The 20,088-nt window shown below is 51.5% G+C and overlaps 9 protein-coding genes across 9 annotated transcripts; 7 read left to right on the top strand and 2 right to left on the bottom strand.

The window, feature by feature from the left end:
• Window positions 1-103: 103 nt before the first annotated feature.
• Window positions 104-1,726, top strand: PUNSTDRAFT_58810 (uncharacterized protein; the record flags this gene model as incomplete). Its single annotated transcript, XM_007378977.1, has 1 exon — window positions 104-1,726. One exon carries the CDS (start codon window positions 104-106, stop codon window positions 1,724-1,726), a length of 1,623 nt encoding a protein of 540 aa, XP_007379039.1.
• Window positions 1,727-1,835: 109 nt separating this feature from the next.
• PUNSTDRAFT_40053 (uncharacterized protein) lies at window positions 1,836-2,080 on the bottom strand (the record flags this gene model as incomplete). The annotated part of the gene is made up of 2 exons (XM_007378978.1): window positions 1,836-1,882; window positions 1,933-2,080. Coding segments are annotated over 2 exons (195 nt in total), but the record flags the coding sequence as incomplete, so codon positions are not given.
• A 155-nt stretch (window positions 2,081-2,235) lies between these two features.
• Window positions 2,236-5,241, top strand: PUNSTDRAFT_48963 (general substrate transporter). Its single transcript, XM_007378979.1, has 19 exons — window positions 2,236-2,441; window positions 2,499-2,515; window positions 2,564-2,670; window positions 2,730-2,898; window positions 2,946-2,991; window positions 3,043-3,102; window positions 3,155-3,276; window positions 3,327-3,453; window positions 3,509-3,604; window positions 3,664-3,676; window positions 3,735-3,752; window positions 3,813-3,827; window positions 3,881-3,959; window positions 4,009-4,066; window positions 4,121-4,230; window positions 4,279-4,312; window positions 4,365-4,527; window positions 4,576-4,641; window positions 4,696-5,241. The coding sequence occupies exons 1-19, from the start codon at window positions 2,349-2,351 to the stop codon at window positions 4,890-4,892; spliced, it is 1,590 nt and encodes a 529-aa protein (XP_007379041.1). The 5' UTR covers window positions 2,236-2,348; the 3' UTR covers window positions 4,893-5,241.
• Window positions 5,242-5,305: 64 nt separating this feature from the next.
• PUNSTDRAFT_123806 (uncharacterized protein) lies at window positions 5,306-7,364 on the top strand. The gene is made up of 14 exons (XM_007378980.1): window positions 5,306-5,436; window positions 5,489-5,745; window positions 5,795-6,083; window positions 6,140-6,163; window positions 6,218-6,242; window positions 6,303-6,319; window positions 6,378-6,393; window positions 6,441-6,502; window positions 6,551-6,571; window positions 6,632-6,674; window positions 6,728-6,881; window positions 7,024-7,037; window positions 7,108-7,133; window positions 7,157-7,364. The coding sequence occupies exons 1-14, from the start codon at window positions 5,341-5,343 to the stop codon at window positions 7,289-7,291; spliced, it is 1,179 nt and encodes a 392-aa protein (XP_007379042.1). The 5' UTR covers window positions 5,306-5,340; the 3' UTR covers window positions 7,292-7,364.
• Window positions 7,365-7,518: 154 nt separating this feature from the next.
• On the bottom strand, window positions 7,519-8,295 carry PUNSTDRAFT_117705 (DUF866-domain-containing protein; the record flags this gene model as incomplete). Its single annotated transcript, XM_007378981.1, has 6 exons — window positions 8,263-8,295; window positions 8,130-8,213; window positions 8,018-8,074; window positions 7,765-7,962; window positions 7,621-7,713; window positions 7,519-7,569 (listed from the first exon to the last, which is right to left on the bottom strand). The coding sequence occupies exons 1-6, from the start codon at window positions 8,266-8,268 to the stop codon at window positions 7,519-7,521; spliced, it is 489 nt and encodes a 162-aa protein (XP_007379043.1). The 5' UTR covers window positions 8,269-8,295.
• A 100-nt stretch (window positions 8,296-8,395) lies between these two features.
• On the top strand, window positions 8,396-9,236 carry PUNSTDRAFT_58341 (uncharacterized protein; the record flags this gene model as incomplete). Its single annotated transcript, XM_007378982.1, has 3 exons — window positions 8,396-8,627; window positions 8,678-9,012; window positions 9,066-9,236. The coding sequence occupies 3 exons, from the start codon at window positions 8,396-8,398 to the stop codon at window positions 9,234-9,236; spliced, it is 738 nt and encodes a 245-aa protein (XP_007379044.1).
• Window positions 9,237-12,539: 3,303 nt separating this feature from the next.
• On the top strand, window positions 12,540-13,703 carry PUNSTDRAFT_56713 (carbon-nitrogen hydrolase; the record flags this gene model as incomplete). Its single annotated transcript, XM_007378983.1, has 4 exons — window positions 12,540-12,682; window positions 12,790-13,177; window positions 13,227-13,242; window positions 13,306-13,703. 4 exons carry the CDS (start codon window positions 12,540-12,542, stop codon window positions 13,701-13,703), a joined length of 945 nt encoding a protein of 314 aa, XP_007379045.1.
• A 1,020-nt stretch (window positions 13,704-14,723) lies between these two features.
• PUNSTDRAFT_110260 (Septin) lies at window positions 14,724-16,425 on the top strand (the record flags this gene model as incomplete). Its single annotated transcript, XM_007378984.1, has 8 exons — window positions 14,724-14,949; window positions 15,006-15,134; window positions 15,183-15,264; window positions 15,319-15,453; window positions 15,504-15,621; window positions 15,675-16,042; window positions 16,095-16,341; window positions 16,393-16,425. The coding sequence occupies 8 exons, from the start codon at window positions 14,724-14,726 to the stop codon at window positions 16,423-16,425; spliced, it is 1,338 nt and encodes a 445-aa protein (XP_007379046.1).
• Window positions 16,426-16,763: 338 nt separating this feature from the next.
• PUNSTDRAFT_110261 (ARM repeat-containing protein) lies at window positions 16,764-20,013 on the top strand (the record flags this gene model as incomplete). Its single annotated transcript, XM_007378985.1, has 9 exons — window positions 16,764-16,871; window positions 16,951-17,043; window positions 17,101-17,379; window positions 17,431-17,521; window positions 17,582-18,591; window positions 18,640-18,871; window positions 18,921-19,334; window positions 19,391-19,856; window positions 19,908-20,013. 9 exons carry the CDS (start codon window positions 16,764-16,766, stop codon window positions 20,011-20,013), a joined length of 2,799 nt encoding a protein of 932 aa, XP_007379047.1.
• Window positions 20,014-20,088: the final 75 nt, after the last annotated feature.

Consider the following 20,088-nt stretch of genomic DNA (forward strand, 5'->3'; position numbering starts at 1 on the left):
CCGCCTACTTTCGCGAGAGTATGACTCGGTATTAGCTCTTTACGAGCGGTTCATAGCAGCATCGCGGGTTCCGACGGGACAAGCTGTCGAAGATCATGACCCCATGGAGGGATATCAGCCGGAAGAAACGCCCTCAGCTGACACAGACGTTGTCACTGCAGGAATCCGATTGCCCCTCGGGGAGACTCGTCTTTTGCTCGCCGTTATCGCGTGTCATGCCGCGAGGAACGACATACGAACCGCGCTTCAGCTCGTCCTCCCGCTGAACCGACCTTTCCTGCGTCTTACCGTCCAAGACTTCATAAAGTCTCTCGACTCGGATCAGACCCTGGCCGCACAGACTAGCGATTTCATTCGGAAGCTCCGCGTCAGCAGGACTGTGGGTCATCCCCGTGCTTTCGTCTTGCACGTGGGCAACATGGGCGAAACCAAGAAATGGACGCTTCTCAGAAATTTCTATGCCGATCTCCTGGAAGGGTTGTCGGGAACCGACGCGTGGATAGCTCCACATCCTTCATTGGCCAACGCTTCGCACCCTGTGGTACTGCAGGAAAGCGGATGGGCTGCCTTGCTTGCCGCTTCCATCGCGTGCGGTCAGACCGCGCACGCGCGAACGATATGGGATGATCTCGTTCGGTTCGGCGTTCACCCAAGTACGACTGTATGGAATGGCCTGCTTCAGGGTTTCAGCCAAATTGGAGACATTGAAGGTACCCTTGCTACCTGGTCAAGCATGCGTAAGCATGTGAAACCCGATGCTTCGACCTTTCAAGTTTTGATCATGATACTATTCAAGGCAAGACGGCTAGATGAAGCTTTGTCCTGCTTGGCCGATTTCGAATCCTACCCTTCCAAGGCGCCTGATCTGAAGCAGAGTACAATCCTCGTCGTATACAACATCGCCATCAACGGTCTTCTCGCCTGCAAGCAGGATTTAAGAGCATTCACCTTGCTCGAAAAACTCCATGCGAACGGCCCGAAACCGGACATCACCACCTACAACACTTTTCTCGCGCATTACGGCCGTATCGGCGACCTGCACTCGCTTGCCAAAATACTGCAAAGGATTCAAGACCATGACTTGAAGGGCGATGTAGTCACTTTCTCCGTCATCCTTTCTGCCCTCCTCAAAGCAGGTCGTAGCGACGCGCCGCAGATAGTGACATCTCTCATGCGCAAGATGGAGGTGGACGTTAACGTTGCCATCTACACGTCCATTATTGACGCCATGCTGCGCGAGAGAGACGAACGGCACCTCAAGGCGGCGATGGAGCTCCTGTGGCAGATGGAGCGGAATACTTCGCCGGAGTCTCAGCCGAACCTTGTCACATACGTGGCTGCCCTTGCCGGTATACACAAGCATCGTTGGGTTGAGCCCCGGACTGCAGCAGATTACAGGGAGCTCATCCTTAAGCGGATGCGCGAACGCAACATTCCGCTAAACCAAGCGTCGTTTCACATCCTGATCAAAGCTTGCCTTCAGAATCCTGACACTGAAGGTGTGGAACAAGCCTTGGCGTATTACCGCAAGATGCTAAAGAGCGATGTACCGGTGGACAAGGACACATGGTTCCTTCTGCTTTCTGGTCTGCGGAGACGCCAGGAGTGGGAGATTGCGAGAGGCTTGGTGGACGAGATGTTGAGGAGCGGTGTGATGCCCTCGGGGCCACTTCAGCAGGCAGTCGGCGATATCCGACAGGGCAGGACGAGGACACGGTTGTATTGATATCAAGACAGATGTCAGGGATACGCATTACTACGAGAGCGCGATAAGAGCGACGCGTTCCCCTAAGCCATGTCAGATTGCTATATTCACGACGGGGTCCGGACAGACCTAAGAAGAACGATGTACCCATTCCAAGGCGGAGGTATCGCGCATATGCTAGCAGCGCGGGGTCAATGGACGTTTGGCCTCCGATTGAATGTGCTCACCCCAGAAGCTCCATTTGCGACCCAGCCAGCGACCGAGGACGGGCATAAGCACATAAGAAGCGAGCTGGTTTAGCTGCGCCAAACTTTCTTCCCACTCTCGTTGAGCAGCGAGGTATTCATCGTCCGAGCCATAGTCATCTGTTGACGAGGCAGAGGAGGACGAGTCCAACGAATAGACCGAGCGCGGCATGGGTGGACGTGCTGAGCCGACTGAGAAACGGGGCGCCATCCGCTTCGGGCCGAACGCGGTGAGTGTGACAACGAAGGACGCTCAGACGATCCCCATACATCACCGCCTGCCTGCGTGTTTTGTGGCTTTGCCGATTACTCCACCGCGATATCCCAATCGTTGTTCTTTCTGCCCAACGTTCACGTCGCCACTACGGCCTGCTTGACGAATTCACCGTTGATGAGCTATGCCAGTGCAAGCGGCAGGTTCCCGAGGCAGGCTTGTCGGCCAACCGTTGCTTTATGCCATCTCGATCTTTGCCAGCGTCGGCGTCTTCCTGGTCAGTAAACATTCAGATCACATTGGGTAGAAGTGCTTGTCTGACACTCGTTTCAAGTTCGGATATGACCAGGGGTAAGCAGTTTGCTACCAGGATAGACAGCATCCTCACACCCGCACTAGCGTTATGTCGGGGGTGATCACAGGCCCGCACTTTCGGAAATTCTTTGGCTCTCCCGGCCCCTTCCAAATTGGAACGATGGTAGCCGTTCTCGAGGTCGGCGCTTTCGGTGAGCTCCTTCTGAGTCGGGCGACATTAGACCATATCTCAACGTTCATTGTCCTATAGTAACGTCGATTGCGGCCGGGAGGATTGGAGATGTGTATGGAAGGCGGGGGACCCTATTTGCAGGGGCTGTGGTGTTCTCCTTGGGCGGCGTAATACAAACATTCACCACTGGCTTCAAGATTATGGTCGTCGGTCGCATCGTGTCAGGTTTTGGCGTTGGGCTGTTATCGTACGTTCCTTTATGCTCTCGACTTCGCGTATAACCATCAGATACAGAACAATCGTGCCGATATACCAGAGCGAAGTTTCGCCACCAAATCACGTTAGTAACTGCCAACGCGCACCCTCGCACTACTCATGACTACTGCTACAGAGGGGAGCTTTGGCCTGCATGGAATTCACCGGCAATATCATAGGCTATGCCGTCTCAGTTGTATGTGACTGTGATGGTTTCGGCATTGCAATGCACCTGAGAGACTACACAGTGGACGGACTACTTCTGCTCATTCATTGATTCGGATTTATCATGGCGCATTCCGCTATTTATGCAATGCGTCATTGGTTCCATACTGGCCGGTGGCTCGCTACTCATGCCGGAGAGTCCTCGGTGGGTTCCCCTTGTCGTAGTCTTGGACTCTGATCCTGACAATCACCTAGCTGGCTTATCGATACCGATAGAGATGCAGAGGGAATGCGTGTTCTTGCCGATTTACATGGAGGCGATCCAGAAGATGTCATGGCCCAGGCCGAATACCAAGAAATCAAGGAGACCATTAACGCCGAGGTGATCTCGTATTTCATAGTGAGCCTACTTGAATATTCTGAGCCCTGGGCTGTAGAGGGAATTAGGTGAAGGCCGTAGTTATGGTGTTATGTGGACCAAGTACAAGCGCAGGGTGTTGCTTGCCATGTCCTCGCAAATGTTTGCCCAGCTGGTTCGTGTCTTCATCTTCATCCCGTGTTTGAGGGAACGTACTGAAAATCATGTTGACAGAATGGCATCAATGGTGAGATTTTTTTCGTGTATTCACACATTAACTCAACGGTCTGGTTGTTGAAATGCAGTGATCTCATACTACGCGCGTGAGTGATGATTGATGGCATGAATGTTTGAACAGTCGATGCTCAACACGTTCCACGCAGCTCGAGTGTTCGAAGGTCACTTTTATTTGATGCTTGATTCGCGCTCCTTCACTGAGACGTGAGACTAGCTGCTGGCTGGCTCGGCCGTGATGCAATCCTCATGGCTGGTATAAATGCGATAGTTTACGTATTCAGTACAATCCCTACGTGAGTGTGTTTTCGCAATCAACTGGCGCATTTGACACATGTTTCGCAGATGGTACTTGGTAGATCACTGGGGGCGGCGTCCGATCCTCCTTTCCGGTGCAGCCGTGGTGAGTAAACTCAGGCATATCAGCCCCGAAACATGGAATGATCGGTTGTTCCAGATGGCTCTAATGTTGACTGCTACGGGGTGGTGGATGTACATCGATGTTCCGATGACTCCCCAGGCAGTCGTAGTCTGTGTTGTGATATACAATGCCGCCTTCGGATATAGGTGAGACAGCCTATTTCTGTGTACCCATCGCTCATTCTGCCGCTGTAGCTGGGGCCCTATCCCTTGGCTTTACCCTCCGGAGGTCAGTAATCAATGCTGACCGCAGCTGTGTCTATAACCACATTTGCCCCCAGATCTTACCCCTCAGTTTCCGAGCGAAGGGTGTCTCAATTTCTACGGCCACAAACTGGGCGTTCAATTTCCTTGTTGGGGAAGCCACTCCGGTGTTGCAAGATGTCATTAGATGGCGTCTTTACCCCATGCACGGATTTTTCTGCGTTTGCAGTCTAGTTATGGGTGTGTGAACATGAACAACCCTTAAGCCGCTGGCTGACGCTGCCATAGTTTACTTCCTCTACCCAGAAACTGCCGGCGTACCACTAGAAGAAATGGATGCTGTCTTCGGAGAAGGTTAGTGCCTTCGGGGGTCCCTCTTTGCAAGATATTGATGGTAACTCTACACAGAGGAACTGGAGGAACGATACGAGAATGATTCAGAACGTGCATCTCTCGTAGCCAACGGCGAAGGGACTACCCATCAAGCCATCAACTCACCGACAAAACCCGATAGTCCCCGGCCAAGACGAGGATTTCTGAGCCGGTTTATGAATGGTTCAGATGGCCGGGCATCGTACGAACCGATTCGAAGTGGGGAGGAATAGGAACTCGCGAGGATGGACATGGCAGGGGTAGTGCATGAAATTGCCGACCAGGATGGTAGTGGTCCTGCGAATGGGGTGATGAAGGACGCGCAGTCTTGACACATGCAATGTGCACTGGTGGGATATCATTGCATGGGTATAGAGGAGAGAAGACTGGCTCGGTGTTCTGTAGTGGTTGTGTCCGTCCTCCTGAGCATCGCGGTGTCATCCCTATCTTACCTCTGTCGGGTCGCGACACTGTCGCTTGCAATGTTTACTATTCTACCCGTATCTTCACTGTTAGCTTGTAGATGCCGCTCGCATGTGTCTACCCATAACACGCGATCGTAAATATTTATAAATGACCCCCATTACGTCAGGCGGTTTACATAGCTTCGTTTTCATCGTTCTCATGTAATCACCAGAGCCGGTTTCTTGATATCTTCGAGTATCGCTCGTCCACCGGACCATGTCTCGCTTGTTCCCAAACGTAGTGTCATCTGTTACGAGCCCACGGACCCTGGTTCTGTGTTTACCATCAGAGCAGTTCGGATGGTGTAAGCAGGTGTGTTGCCGGTCCGACTTTGCATGGCATTCAAAGTCTGAATGGCGCGTAGTACGCAGAGGAAGGGTATAACGTCTTGCACTTAGTGGTTGGACCCAACGGAAATGTTGACGATGGAGGAGCTGCTGCCTGGAACGATGTGGATACCACCAGCCCCTGGGTTTTGATTACTTATGGCGCTACTGTTGCGACCATCGCAGGGCTGTCGACCTTCGTACGCGACCGTAGTTACACCTTGCGAGCCTGCGTGCACTACTGTCCATTGGTGGAGAACCCGGAAGAACTGATGTTCAGGGTTAATTCAAATTCGTGAGATTCGTTATTTGCTGACCACGCCGATCGCTGAGGGCGTGCACAGCATCTTAGTACATCTTGCGGAAGAACAACGCTCACTCCTTGAAGCCTTAAAGTTTCTCCTAGGGACTCGTGGATGCAATTCGGCGGGTTTCCCGATCATTGATGTTTATACCTACCCTTCCGTGCCAACAAGTCCCCCGTTCCCATTTTCGATGCAGCCTCCGTCGTTAGTCAACAAAAGCGAGGCATCCACAGTTGACCCATATATACGCTCGGCTACTGGAGTTGCGTACACGAGGACCCTGAGACTTCTGAGACGCGAACTAGGTCCGCATTTTGATCTTGAGAAGGTTGGTGTTGATGAATGTCTCGACTTCATGGTATATTCATGTTTCATTCTATGTAGCTGTGGGAGAACCACACGTACTTCGTATGTGCTTGACGTCTTGTAAAGCTTGATCATACGTCCGAAACATTGTTCCAGGAATTTGTTGAGCGGGATGCACCAAGTAGGTCGAAACTAGTTTGACGGACTTGTGCATCACCAATTACGCTTTTCATGATTGCAGAGACAATGGCTACTATGGTGCGTGAGCCAAAGTGTTTACGTTAATCCGGACAACCGAACAGCATATCATGATTAGGTTCAAACGCCCTACGGTTGTTATGCTGTAAGCAGCATTAACAAGTGACTGATACATTCACAGTGAACCACATACCTACTCTCACCGGTGGTGTTGGGTACGATGATCTGGCACGTTTTTACAAGGTAAGCAAAGTAAGGCACAAATACCGTAGGCTCATCAAGTCTACCTAGTATCACTTCACTACCGTCAGAGTGAGTGTGCATTGCCTCTTGCCTAGACATTATGAGTATCATAGCACAAACCGGTGGTAGGTTACACCTCCGGATACTGAGATGCTTACGATTTCGCGCACGGGTACGTCATACATTGTTCCCACCGCTACGCGTTATTTATGAATCCACCTTCAGTCGGCTCGGACAGGCTCATCGATGAAATGATCTTCAAATGCACGCACACAACGGAGATCGATTGGCTCGTGCCAGGTGTACCTCCGACAGGGAGGCCGCTTGAGATTGCGCTCGTCGGAGTAGTGGCGTTTCGTGGAGACAAGTTGACCTTCGAGTGCGTCTGAAAACTTCAACAACATGATTCGAGCTCACATGCATCGTCTCGTACGCGGGATTTTAAAGCATATGTAAGTCAGAAAACATATTCGAAGTGCTTTGAGATAAGTAACTCTGGAACAAAATCGTGTAATCTGCAGATACTGGGATCAAGGTGAGATATAATTCTTCATTGAGGAGAAACGGAATCACCAATGCTTGTGTCAGCTTCTGTTTTAGTGCAGGTACTTGGCTCTGCGTACTATGTGTAGTGCGTTGCTGAACTCTACGTAGCTCGGTTTGCTCGACCCTAAATTGCTTCCTGTTGCCGGTGCGGAGGCAGCGAGGAAGGCTATGGATCCTTTCGCCATTCCGTCTAATGGGTTAATGTCACGATGGAAAACTAGCGAGGGTTTGGACATCAATTAGGCGTGTACGTACACCAATACCGCAGAATGTGATAGCGTCATCAAGGGCGTCGAGATGCATACATGCATATCATTCATCATCACGGCCGTCACCTAATAGTGATACTTTGAACGGATACCACAAATCCCATGAATCATGTGCATGGGATCATTAAGTCGCCAAGGTCACTGTCTGTAGTACATCGGCATCGGTGCATCAACCGCTTGTGCACAACGCATATTCTGTTTTCACTCCCGAGTCCAACGCGTCTCGATTTCCGAAATACTGACAGGTAGTGCCTAGACAATCGTATGGTGAGCTGATATACATCTCGATGGTGGTCGACATGCCGCCTTCTCATCGTAATCACTCCAGTAACCTTCGCTGAGGTCCACCTCAGGGAACACCGTCCCGCTCTCGGTTCCTTGACATTTCCAGACACCCTATGGCAATCTAAAAATTTACGTGCCCGCACATTCACGAATGTAACTTACGCGTGGATCGAAACCGATAAACTCGAGACCGCGACAATCGACGGTGAGAATGGGAGCAAATTGCCCGTTGAGTTCAGCATCGTAGGGTTTGGGAGGTACATTCGGCTCGAATTTCGCTGAATGTTCTCGTTTGCACATCCCGCACCTCCATACGAAGTTGGCTGTGGCAGCTTTGCTGCCTGATACAGCGTGCTGCTCCTGTTGTTGGATTAGCTCAAAGATTTCGGTTCAGCAGGCGCATATGATCACTCACAAGTCTGTTTACAGATACAAATTTCGGATGTACCTCATGGCATGAACTGCACTTAACCTAGTGGTAACCGGGATCAGTGTCATAAGTATCATTTTACGACGTATCTGATCACCTGGAAGAAGAATTCGTAATCATCGAATCCTGGACACAAGGAGGTACAGTTCTCTAGCTCCGCTTTGATAGATAGTTGCAGTCGCTGAGCTCTGTACTGAGCAAAATGCCGCATCACTGGGCTGAACACTCACTACCATTCCGCGGCCAGAGCTGTTGAGTTTGTGAAGGGGCAGGTAAGTGGCTGTGCAGCAACTCCGTCTCTTACCAGCACCGACTATGCACTTCCTTTGTGCCGCGCTCCGGGCGCGGACACAGTCGGCGCGTATGTATCGACGAGCAATCCATGTCTCACAATCAGCGCTTGCAGCCAAACGTCAAGGGCCTGCTGTGGGCGCTGTGCCGTATATACCCGGCTTGGAGTTAACGGAGGAAGAGCTGGAGGGCGAGGAGGACACTTTCAATGACACTTCCTCCATCGGCCACGAGATCCTAGAGCAGCAAAGACAAGCATTGCACTACATGCGTCTGATCGAACATGAGATGCCTCAGCTCGTTGGTTAGTTTCGTGCCGCAAATGTCGTGACGTGACTGAGCCAACCTCCGTAGCGTTTCGGAAACCTTTTGTTCCTCCATCCAACAGAGCACCTATCGTCGTTCGGTCTGTCGACTATGGTGAAGATGCGCACCCGGGCAAAGCAAAGCGTGTTCTCGTCGTTCCTCTATCTCGTCTAGCTCTCAGGAATGAACATGCCATTCACAAGGCGAAACTCATTGCCGGCGTACGATGGTCTCCAGAACCTCCACGCGATTCTGGCATTGGGGACTCCGAGGAAGGGCGTGAGCAAGGATACATCAAAATTGCGTGCGAGGACTTTCCGGAGGCCGAGATGAACCTGAAATGGGCCAGCGACGTCCTAGATCGCTTAGTTGAAGAAGCAAACGTGCGTATTGCGCTTGTTGCTGTATGCCCCTTCGCTCACCTCAAGCATCACAGAATGAGCCAGAAGCTGTTGCAGACATTCCGCAGGATACGCGGCACCTAGATATGAAATTGCGGAAGGCCAAAAAGGGCGAGCACAGGGTGGGACCGATTCGCAGTCGTCCCTCGCTGCGTGACTTCCCCAATGAATGGCTTCCCTCTCGTCCAATATATATCACGCCGTGATTTTCTCGTACTTGCAGGTCCAGTCGCTGCACCACCGTCATGAATTGGTCTTTCCTAATTCTGTGCCGTTTTGTTTTGCGCATGATTGCTGTTCCATACGATAGACGCATATTCTAGCCACTAGTGAAGACCAGAACTGCGATCGTCGGCATGCAGGAATAATATTCTAGCGGCAGACTTGGTGAAAGTAAATCTGCCACGACGCAGGTAACGCGGGCCGTTGAAGCCGTTCCCCTTGTTCGCTCGTTCGAAAAATACGTCGAGACCATGAAAGTTGTGAGAAGCTGTGCCGATAAAAGGAAAATCCCGACGAACGTACCCAACAAACCACATTTCAGCATCCCATTCGCGGACGCCGATCTGAGAACTTTTTTGGTATACGTGGTGTTGGGAGCAGCAGTGCAGAATCATAAGTAATCGTGATAACTCGCGACGAAAATACTCCTATACTTCAAGCCATCGCAGATGTCTCTTTACCACCAGCTGAAATGATGCATACGCCTGTATATAGTTCCGAGCTTTGACGAGGTTTCCCCCCTACGTCGCTCCTGAGCATGTGACGTTCTTTTGCAGTGTTCACTACTGTGGCCTATAAAACAGCCTTCCGTGCTCCGTCGGACGGTGTGTTTGCCCGTCTTCGTCTTTCGCCTCAGCTTCAATCCTGACAGCCGTAACGGTCCACCTTCACCGGCAAGGTCTATTACACTGCCATTTTGGCCTCACGTGGTGGCCAGCTGAGCGTGACATGGGGGATAGCCGCCGTTCCCGGATGGGGGTCATCCTTTGTCCAGCTGATTCCCAGAGTTACTGTCCAATCCCCTCAGGGTGGTGCCATTACAACTGGCAGGGATGTGAGCCTACAGCTTGTCACCAGCTGTGACTCATATAGGCAGGTATCCGGGATCCACCCCTTATTCAATGATACTGCTCCTCACCACTAGTGATATACAGAAATTGTCATATCATTTATCATGCTAAATACAGGAGTATACTATCATCACTACTGTAGTACACACAGCCAACTTCAGGGGCAGGAGACAAATTCGAGGGCAGGAGACAGCCGGCTTCAGGCATGGGAGGTGGGTGGCTTTGAGGTTGGGGGTTGAGACGAGGCAATTTCGAGTGCTACAGCGAGTGGTATCGGCAAAGCACGGGGGCAGGGAATTCTTTGGCAACAACGAGAGCGTGCCTTTGAGCACAGCAGGGGCTGTCTTAGAACACAGCTGTGGGGCATCTGCGAGCACGGCAAGCAAGGTGTCTTTGAACACTGCCAGCGGGGTGTCTTCGAGCACGGCCGACGGGTCATCTTCGAGAGCAGCGGCAAGGCGGCAGGTCATCCTCCAGCGCTACGGCAGTGGGTTCATCTTCGAGCGCAGCTGCGGCGGGAGTCGAGCCTCACGTACACGATCGTCAGCACCGGACCGTTCCTCGACTGGGGCCTGTACGCCGGGTTCCTGCTCGGCTCGCTGATGGAGCGCAAGGTGGAGACCTACGACGGCGGGCATCAGGAGTTCAGCGCGACGACGCTCCCGACGATCGGCCGCGGGGTGGTCGCGGTGCTGCAGCATCTGGAAGAGACGAAGAACCGGGCTGTGTACTTCCACGAGGCGGTCGTTAGCCAGAGCAAGCTGCTGGGGATCGCGAAGGAGCTGACGCCCGGGGAGACGTGGTCGTGAAGCGTAAGAGACAGACCGACAACGGGATCGGCATGGAGGATAGGATGGTAGTTAGCATGGTCGAGGCCATCATAGGACGCATGGCCTACCCGTATGCCCAAAGAACTGGGGCGGCAATGGACGGAATACCGTCAAGGCCGCCCGCCACTTTGCGCCCTTCATGCCGATGTCGAAGGAGACGCGCGCCGCGGCGGTCGCCAAGGTGTCGAAGGCGCGCAAGACCCGCACCGGTGGTACCGCGCCGACCACACCCATCCGCGTGCTCGCCAAGCAGCTCTCGGCCATGTTCCTTTCCGACTCTGAACAAACATGATTATGAGAACGTACTGTTGTTGATGACCTCGGTCCTACCTTGTGTAACGTTGTTGACCAGAACGCGGACGTATGGGTCACTCTGCGATCCGATTTATCATCAGTAAGGGACAACAGGATATGAAGGCAATCTTATCTGAGGGCTTGACCTCTATACACAACTTGCCTGATCGCGTCCTCAGCGTCGAAAACACAAGTGATATCGACGCTTCACTTACCCATTTTCACTACAGGACATGACTGGAAATCGAAAGGCAAAGCAGGGAAGGGGACTTGGCCGCAGCGGTGAGCGTCGACGCTCGACCAACCATCACGTGATATCACGTGATATGGTGTGTTGCGACGACGGGACAAGTCGCACTTGCAAGTTCAAAGCCCAATGCCAGTCAGCTGTAGTTACAACAACTTAGCAGCTATGTATGTATCATTCTCCTTCTGAGAGCACAAGTCAGCGACTTCAAATTTTACTTGAGCATATATATTCTACGATGGAATTCTATCATGTCCCTGATACATGGGAGGTGGTCTGGTGTTCATGTATACACCACATGTCCTCTGTGTATTGAAGATCTGGAGTCCAGCTGTATCAGTCAGAGCGATGCTATGTGGTAGGCATGCAGCCACACGCTGACCAACTGGCTGGATCACAGCTGGGATCCCCAGTGCGCTGAGGCGTGGGACCAAATTGGCGGTGTAGGCGCTGTACGGTACAGGGGTGACTCAGAAGAATCACCCGTCTTTGCGACTCAGGGTTACCATTATCGGTAACTATGTCTCACGACGTTGCCTTAACCGGAAATTTCTAGAGCCATCTATTGCCTTTCATGGAAGGTCAAATCGCAAAGACGGGTGATTCTCTCAAATCACCCGTGTACCGTACAGCGTCTTAGGTCTCGAAGTCGAGCCGACAAGATGTCATGTATCAAGGGTAGTGTTTGAATGATTGCATGTACGTTGTCCATTTTTTGATTTACTTATAAGTGTTTTGCCGTATCGCTCATTTTTTGGGAATTGCTTAGATTGTTACCATAGTATATGTGCTATGTATCTATGTGTTGTATGCTATCCATACTTGCGAGTCATGCTATCCCGTCATTGCGAATTCGTTCGCCTGTCCAGAGGGTCCACCCGTCTGGTGCCAGCACGCAGGGTCTAAGCTGGAGTGAGCGCGTGTTGAGTTCCATCGTAGTTACCCACGTGTGATAAACGTTAGACGGGTCCGATTTGCAGATGAGTACTCTTCGAGGTCAGATGACAGTAGTAATCAACATACCAGGCAGATCATTACTCACCGACCAACTCGTTCCATACGGTCATGCCCAACGTTCTCCGTGCCTCCGTCGTGCAGACCTGCACAGCAAGCTTTCACCTTGATGAAACACTTCTGAAGCTTGAGCGACTTGCTCGCATTGCCAAGGAACGCGACGGCTCCCAGCTGGCCGTTTTCCCTGAAGCATTGTAAGTGCTAACATTATTAAAGAACGACCACCGTTATGGGAAGCGCCCATGGTTTCGCTCTCTGTATCTAATTTTAGAATCTGCTGATCCGTATCTCTTGCTACCAGTGTCGGCGGATACCCGAAGATGAGCACGTTTGGTGTCGTCGTGGGGGAGCGTTCCGATGCTGGGCGAGACGAGTTTGTTCGCTATCACAATGCTGCGGTAGACATCCCTGGGCCCACAATATCGAAAATTGAAAGCATCAGTGCGGAGGTCGATATTTTCCTCGTGATCGGGGTTATCGAGCGCGATGGAGGGACCCTATACTGCACAGTCGTCTTCATCGACCCCAAAGATGGTTTTGTGGCAAAGCACAGGAAACTACAGCCCACAGCCATGGAGCGAGTCATCTGGGGCCAAGGGGGTCCCGATACTCTGGCAGTCGTAGAGAAGAATTTTGACACGTCGAATGAGTGGAAGAAGTTGAAAATCACGGCGTCAATATGCTGGCAAGTAAATCAACCGCTCTCTTCGCATAAATGTCACATTGATCTGTAGGGAGAACTACATGCCCCTACGTAAGAGAAATAACATTCATTACTATTTCTTCATGTGCTGATATTGATGTCGATAACACTCAGTGCGCACATTTTACTACTCGCGAGGGACCCATATATATTGCGCCCCCACTGTCGATGCGAGGCCACAGTGGCAGCACACGATGGTTCATATCGCGTTGGAAGGACGGTGTTTTGTCCTCTCAGCTTGCCAATTTTCACAGGAAAAGGACTTTCCTGCGGACCACGCTGTTAGAGATCCCTCAAAAAGGGACCCCGAAAACATCATGATTGGGGGAGGGTCAGTCATTGTCTCAGCATTAGGAGAAGTGCTTGCAGGCCCGCTGTGGGGGGAGGAAGGTGTCTTGACAGCGGAACTTGACCTTGACGACATAGTGCGCGGCAAGTTTGATATGGACTGCGTTGGTCATTATGCGAGACCAGATGGTGACTGCATATCCCTCTGCTCGAATACTTACTGAGCTCATTTTACTCCAAGTCTTTCAACTAAGTGTTACAGGTGCAACATAATTGGAGTGAGTCATGCTAAGGATTTTTTGGATTCTCGCATTGAAATCTTGTCTGTAACATAACAAGAACGTTGGTAGCGAAGCAGCTTCCGCTATGTCCATGCCACGAACCAGAATATGCAGCGTTGTTGTAGCAAGGCTAAATAGTAGTATCCTGAGAGCTCCGTATACAATCCTTCGATACGACGGCGGGTGATTCAGACACGGACAGAAAGAAACACAAGATGGCATAGGCGGTGCATTCATCCTAATATATAGGGCGTCCATCCTGACAGGAAACGAATGTTATAATTAAGTATGGAAAGCTACACATAGACCACTCACAGATCGATTTGCCACACAATAGCAGGATACCAGATTCATTGACTATCACATGGACGAGAAACGAACGGATCCAAGTCGGCGAACAGGCTATAGCTATGCATCTCAAAGGACTTGATCAGAATTGCTAAACCCATGAGTCTTGCGTCAAAAGTGGCTTCTTTTCATGCGATGGAGCGCCGGACGTAGTTGGCGCCTGGGCAGAAAATAATCTTCCAATATGAAGGCTATGATGCAAGATAATTGATAACTTTGGATTTCAGACAGATGCGGATGGGCTGATGTTCGATGGAGTTCGATCTTCATGGATAGCAGTACGATATAGTTCGCCGCACGTTTGCAGCATGTAGTATGCGCCATCCTAAAGGAGGCGAGTAAGAATAGGATAGCAAGAGACCATGAAGGTCAAGGAGACACTGCTAGACAACGAGTTGTCCTGGGTTAGTCCTTTCTTCGAGCAGCGGTCGGTGAATGAAGCTGATATCAGAGGGAGTGGGGGCGACCTGACGACTCAGCCACCAGAGCCAAACATGTCAAGCTTCACGAAGAGCGGGCGTCGTCCAACCTGTTCCCGCCGGTCGTTGCCCACCACGTAAAAGTGCGCGCTCGCCCTCTCTTGCGTTCACCACGCCTCTCAGAGTAATTGCACAGATGACAGATTCATACGTTTCTACTCAAGATGGCGACTTGGCCCCTGCTCCCAACGGGGCGGCCGGCGCGTCCACTCCTTCCCTCGCGACTCCTGGAGGCCACAGTGCAGGCCTCTCGCCTATCATTCGCAAAAAACTCATGGGCTACGTTGGATTCTCCAACCTGCCGAACCAAGTTCATCGCAAGAGCGTGAGGAAAGGCTTCCAGTTCACGGCCATGGTAGTCGGTACGTGTAACGTGCGTCGTGGCAAGGCGATGCTAACATTCTATCTTGCTACGAAGGCGAGTCTGGTCTAGGAAAGTCTACGTTGATTAATACCCTCTTCAACACACCGTTGTACCCGCCCAAAGAGCCACTTCCACCCAGCGCTGAACGGCCCAAGACTGTCGCCATCGAGAGCATAAGCGCCGGTGGGTTGCTCACATCATCATACGACAACTCGGCTTGACTGCCGACAGATATTGAGGAGAACGGTGTGCGCCTCCGACTCACTGTGGTGGACACCCCCGGTTTCGGAGACTTCGTCAACAACGATGAGAGGTATGCGTTCAAGTGCACAAACGAAAGAATGCCCCCCTCATGACCGGAGTACAGCTGGAAACCCATCGTGGATAACATCGAATCGCGCTTCGACTCCTATCTTGACCAGGAGAACCGTGTCAACAGGCAGAAGATTGTCGACAACCGAGTCCACGCTTGTCTCTATTTCATTCAGCCTACCGGTCACTCGTGAGCACCTACTCTCTAATACGGAGCTACCATTCAATGCATTAGGACAGTTTGAAACAGCTTGACATCGAGTTCATGCGCCGACTTCACAACAAAGTCAATCTTATCCCAGTTATCGCGAAGGCTGACACTATGACGGACGAAGAAGTCGCTGACTTCAAAGCACGGGTATGTGATCAACCCTCTTGTCGTCCGGCCGAGTTATTGACCATTATTACCAGATTCTCGCTGACATCGCGTACCACAACATCCACATTTTCCAGGCTCCTGCATATGAGAATGAGGATGAGGAGAGCATCGCCGAGATGGAGGAGATCATTAGCAAAATACCTTTCGCTGTGGTGGGCTCGGATAAGCTGGTCAAGACTCCGGATGGGCGTGAGGTCCGGGGTCGGGCTTATCCATGGGGTGTCGTTGAAGTCGACAACGAGGATCATTGCGATTTCGTGAAGCTTCGTCAGATGCTCATTCGGACCTACATGGAAGAGCTCAGGGAACACACCAACAATGTGCTGTACGAGAACTGGCGCTCCGAAAAACTTCTCAGCATGGGCATCGCACAGGATTCGAGTGTGTTTAAGGAAGTCAAGTATGTCTACTTAATGACGAGTTCTCTCATCAGTGATTGACATTCTCGTTAGTCCCGCGGCCAGGATGCAAGAGGAACGCATCATGCACGAGGCTAAGCTTGCGAAGATGGAGGCTGAGATGAAGATGGTCTTCCAGCAGAAAGTCCAGGAGAAAGAAGCGAAGCTCAAGCAGTCGGAGGAGGAGCTGTATGCTCGTCACAGAGAAATGAAAGAGGCTCTTGACAAGCAGCGCCTCGACCTTGAGGACAAGAAACGTCGTCTGGAGAGCGGACGACCACTCACTCCGGAGAAGACCAGCGTAGGTCTGGATTCCCTCTTGCTCATCATCTTTCTGACCTCCTTCGAGCAGACGGGCCGGAAGAAGGGCTTCCTTCGTACATAGGTGAAAGCGTATTGTTTGTGGGTCTATCCTCACCTGCGACATCTTTCCGGATTCCGGAGCCTTACCCCGATTCATGCTGCGAACGGTCGCTACCATCCTGCCGATACCATATTGTTTAGTACAGATGTCCGATCTCTTCTTTACCTTGCCCGTTTGTTGGAATTTGGACTATGTCCCTTGCGCTCCTTTAGCCGTATATCTATGTCCCGTCGTATCATTGACATCCGGTCCGCTCACGTTTTAATCAATGGATTCACTTGGGTAGCAAAAATCAGCGTGCGCAGTAAACAGATGATTACTGCACTGCAGCGCCACAACACTCCTTAGACTCTACTCCGATGGCAGAGATTTCAGCTCTATTAGACGCCCTTAGTGTGTTCAGCAGCGCCCCGGACAAGGACTCTTTGGCAAAAGCCAACGCATGGCTTCAAGATTTCCAGCATTCAGTAAATCTGTTTCGCCTGGCCACCCCCGATCTCGTCTAACAACCCGCACCTGGTTTGCTGCCATTCCAATGCTCCTTAGTCTGAAGCCTGGGCAACATGTAGTACCATCCTTGCAACCACAGAACTACCTATGGCAGCGAAGGTGTTTGCCGCTCAGACCTTCCGGACGAAGGTAATTTCGTCTCATTCACCTTCGTGAGACGGCGCTGGCTGACCATGTCGCTGCCAGGTTACGTTCGACCTCGAACAGGTTGACGCCGCCCATCTTTTATCCCTCAGAGACACACTCGTATCTGCTTTCCAACAGTATCACTCTGGGCCGAGAAACATTCTCGTACAGTTATGTCTTGCTATATCAGGCCTTGCTTTACAGCTACCAGCGTGGGAGAACCCAGTCCAAAGCATGATCGAAGCCTATGGTCGAAACCCGGAGACTGTACCAGCGCTGCTACAGTTTCTGACTGTATTCCCGGAGGAACTTACTATGAATACCAGGATACCTTTAACGGTACGTTTGTCAAGCTATGCGCGTTAGCGATGGTGCTCATTCGATGATTAGGACGAAGATTATAGGACGCGTTGCAGCCAACTGTTGACTGGCAATGCTAAAGAAATTCTTGAACATCTTGCAATGTACATCAATGCACCAGGTACGAATACCGTACGTTACTGTAGTTTTCTGGATTTACAACGCATGAACCACACGCCAGGTGTCACGCACACTGTCCAAGCCCAAGTCTTTTCCTGCCTCAAATCTTGGGTGTACGCTGGTGAAATTGGCGCGTCCGAAGTGGCCCAGACCCCCCTCTTCACATATGCCTTCGAGGCTCTGGCATCCGACGAGCTCTTCGACCCCGCCGTCGATGTCCTATGCGAGTTGATCCACGAGACGCAAGAGATCGATGACAACATGGATGTCATACAAATCATTGTTCCTCACGTTATCGCACTTAGACCTAGGTTGAGGGAGCACGCTGACGATCCGGAAAAGGTCAAAGGCTACGCGCGCATCTTCACGGAAGCTGGGGAAACGTATCGTCTTCTTCTCCTTCAACACACCGAGACGTTCTTTCCGATTGTAGAAGCCATTGGGGAATGCTCAGCGTACCACGACCTCGACGTTGTTCCAATCACCTTTCCATTCTGGATGCGCCTGGCTCAGAGTATAGGGAAGAAGCCTTCCGTTTCTCCGCTCTTCGTCGATGCATACAAGTCTCTTCTGGCCGTGATCATACGCCGCCTCCACTTTCCGGCTGACATCACCTCGCTATCGGGACAAGAGTACGACAGCTTCCGCTCGTTCAGGCATGTCATGGGAGACACTCTCAAAGACTGCTGTTTTGTTATTGGCTCCGAGGAATGCTTACTTGCGGCCTATGAAATGATCACGACCTCGCTTGCTCGCGGTCCGTCGGGATTTTCCTGGCAAGAAATCGAAGCCCCCCTCTTTTCGCTGAGATCCATGGGTGGGGAAGTGGATCCTACTGATGCAAAGGTGGTAGGGCAAATATTGGATTTGATACCATCCCTGCCACTGCATCCCAAGGTTCGGTACGCGGCGTTATTGGTCATTGCCAGATACAGTGAATGGATCAATATGCACCCCAACTATGTCCCGTATCAACTTCAGTATATCTCAGCGGGCTTCGAGGACGGCGATGTGGAGGTTAGTGCGGCAGCGGGGCAAGCATTGAAATACCTTTGTATGGACTGCAAGACGGTGAGCATCAATAAGTACAAACTCGTGCATGCACTCATTCCGTGGCAGCATCTTCAAGATTTTCTACCACAATTGCATACCTTCGTCGGAACCTCCGGGGCCAAACTTGCTCAAGATGAAAAGGTCGAAGTTTACGAGGCTATTGCATATGTCATATCCGCCATGCCGATGGAGAAGGCTGCTGAATCATTGAGAACCTTCTCAACGGATATCCTGGTACAAATACACGATGTCACCAATCGACCGGTGTCAACCAAGGAAGAAATAAGGGCAATTGACAGTAAGTCTGACGCCTTCAAGTTCGACATCACAGTTCTGAATTATTATAGATGCGCTGGAGAACTTGGAAGCTATGTTGCATGTCGTGAAGACATTCGGAGACGAGCTACCCAATGCGTGTAAAGGCACTTGCGCCGAGGCCTGGGCGGTTTTCGACGCTTTCCTGGCGAAATATGGAACCAGCTTTGTGCTCTCCGAACGGACGACCCGTGTTCTTCGCCATGGCCTCAGCCTATTCGGTGCTTCCGCCCTTCCGGTAGCAGCCGCAGTCTTATCAAGGATGGCATCGTGCTTCGCTGCAACTGGCTACCCAGGCTATCTATGGGTTAGCGGAAAGGTAATGGGCCGTTTTGGAAGCGAGGAAGACCCCGTCTTGCGCAACGCCTTCAAGACCGCATACGAAATCTCGACGCAGAAAATGGTAACCTTATTGCAAGAGAAGTCGCCAGGTGATATACCGGATGGTGAGGTTTACTGCTTATGCAGGCGCACTCCCGCCTTGTCGCTCACTGTAAGACAGTGCTTGAGGACTACGTGCAGATGCTCCTCCAGATGGTCGAATATACTCCCGACGTGTTTTTCGACTCTTCTGCATTCCCCCTGGCATTCCGTGCTACAACGGCGGCACTTACCTTGGTACACTCCGACATCATATTCGCATCCCTGGATCTTCTTAGCGCGATCCTAACGCATGAATGTCTCTTACCCCCGGAGAACACCATTCCTCCACCGCAGTTCCCCGTATATGCGGCTGCCATCCGGGATGTCATGCAAAAGGAAGGTTTCGAATTCACAGGTTACATACTAGCGGGCCTCGTGGGTCAGTTCCCCGAAGATACTGTGCACAAGGTTGTCACAATCATGCGGGTCTTGGCCTCTCTCTGGTCTAGCCAACTACTTGTGTGGCTGCCTCCTGTGCTACAGCAGCTTCCGACCTCCAATGCGCCAAACCAAGCTAAGAGTCAGTTCCTGGCTGACATAACGAGGTGAATATCACGGGCAGACTTGCATGGCATCGAGGCTGACTGGTTTCTTAGCGCGGTAACAACGCGGCAGGTAGACAAGGTCAAGTACTGCGTGCATGCCCTCCATAGGGCATCCCGTAAGGCGCGGGACAGGCGTCGCACAGGCCCGTTGGAATGAAGCTCATTCGCACCGAAATTATCGTATGAATCAAAAGTGTACCGTAGAAGCATTGTGTGTAGTAGTGGGGCTAGT

The sequence above is a fragment of the Punctularia strigosozonata genome, assembly GCF_000264995.1.
Source record: "Punctularia strigosozonata HHB-11173 SS5 unplaced genomic scaffold PUNSTscaffold_1, whole genome shotgun sequence".
NCBI lineage: Eukaryota > Fungi > Basidiomycota > Agaricomycetes > Corticiales > Punctulariaceae > Punctularia > Punctularia strigosozonata.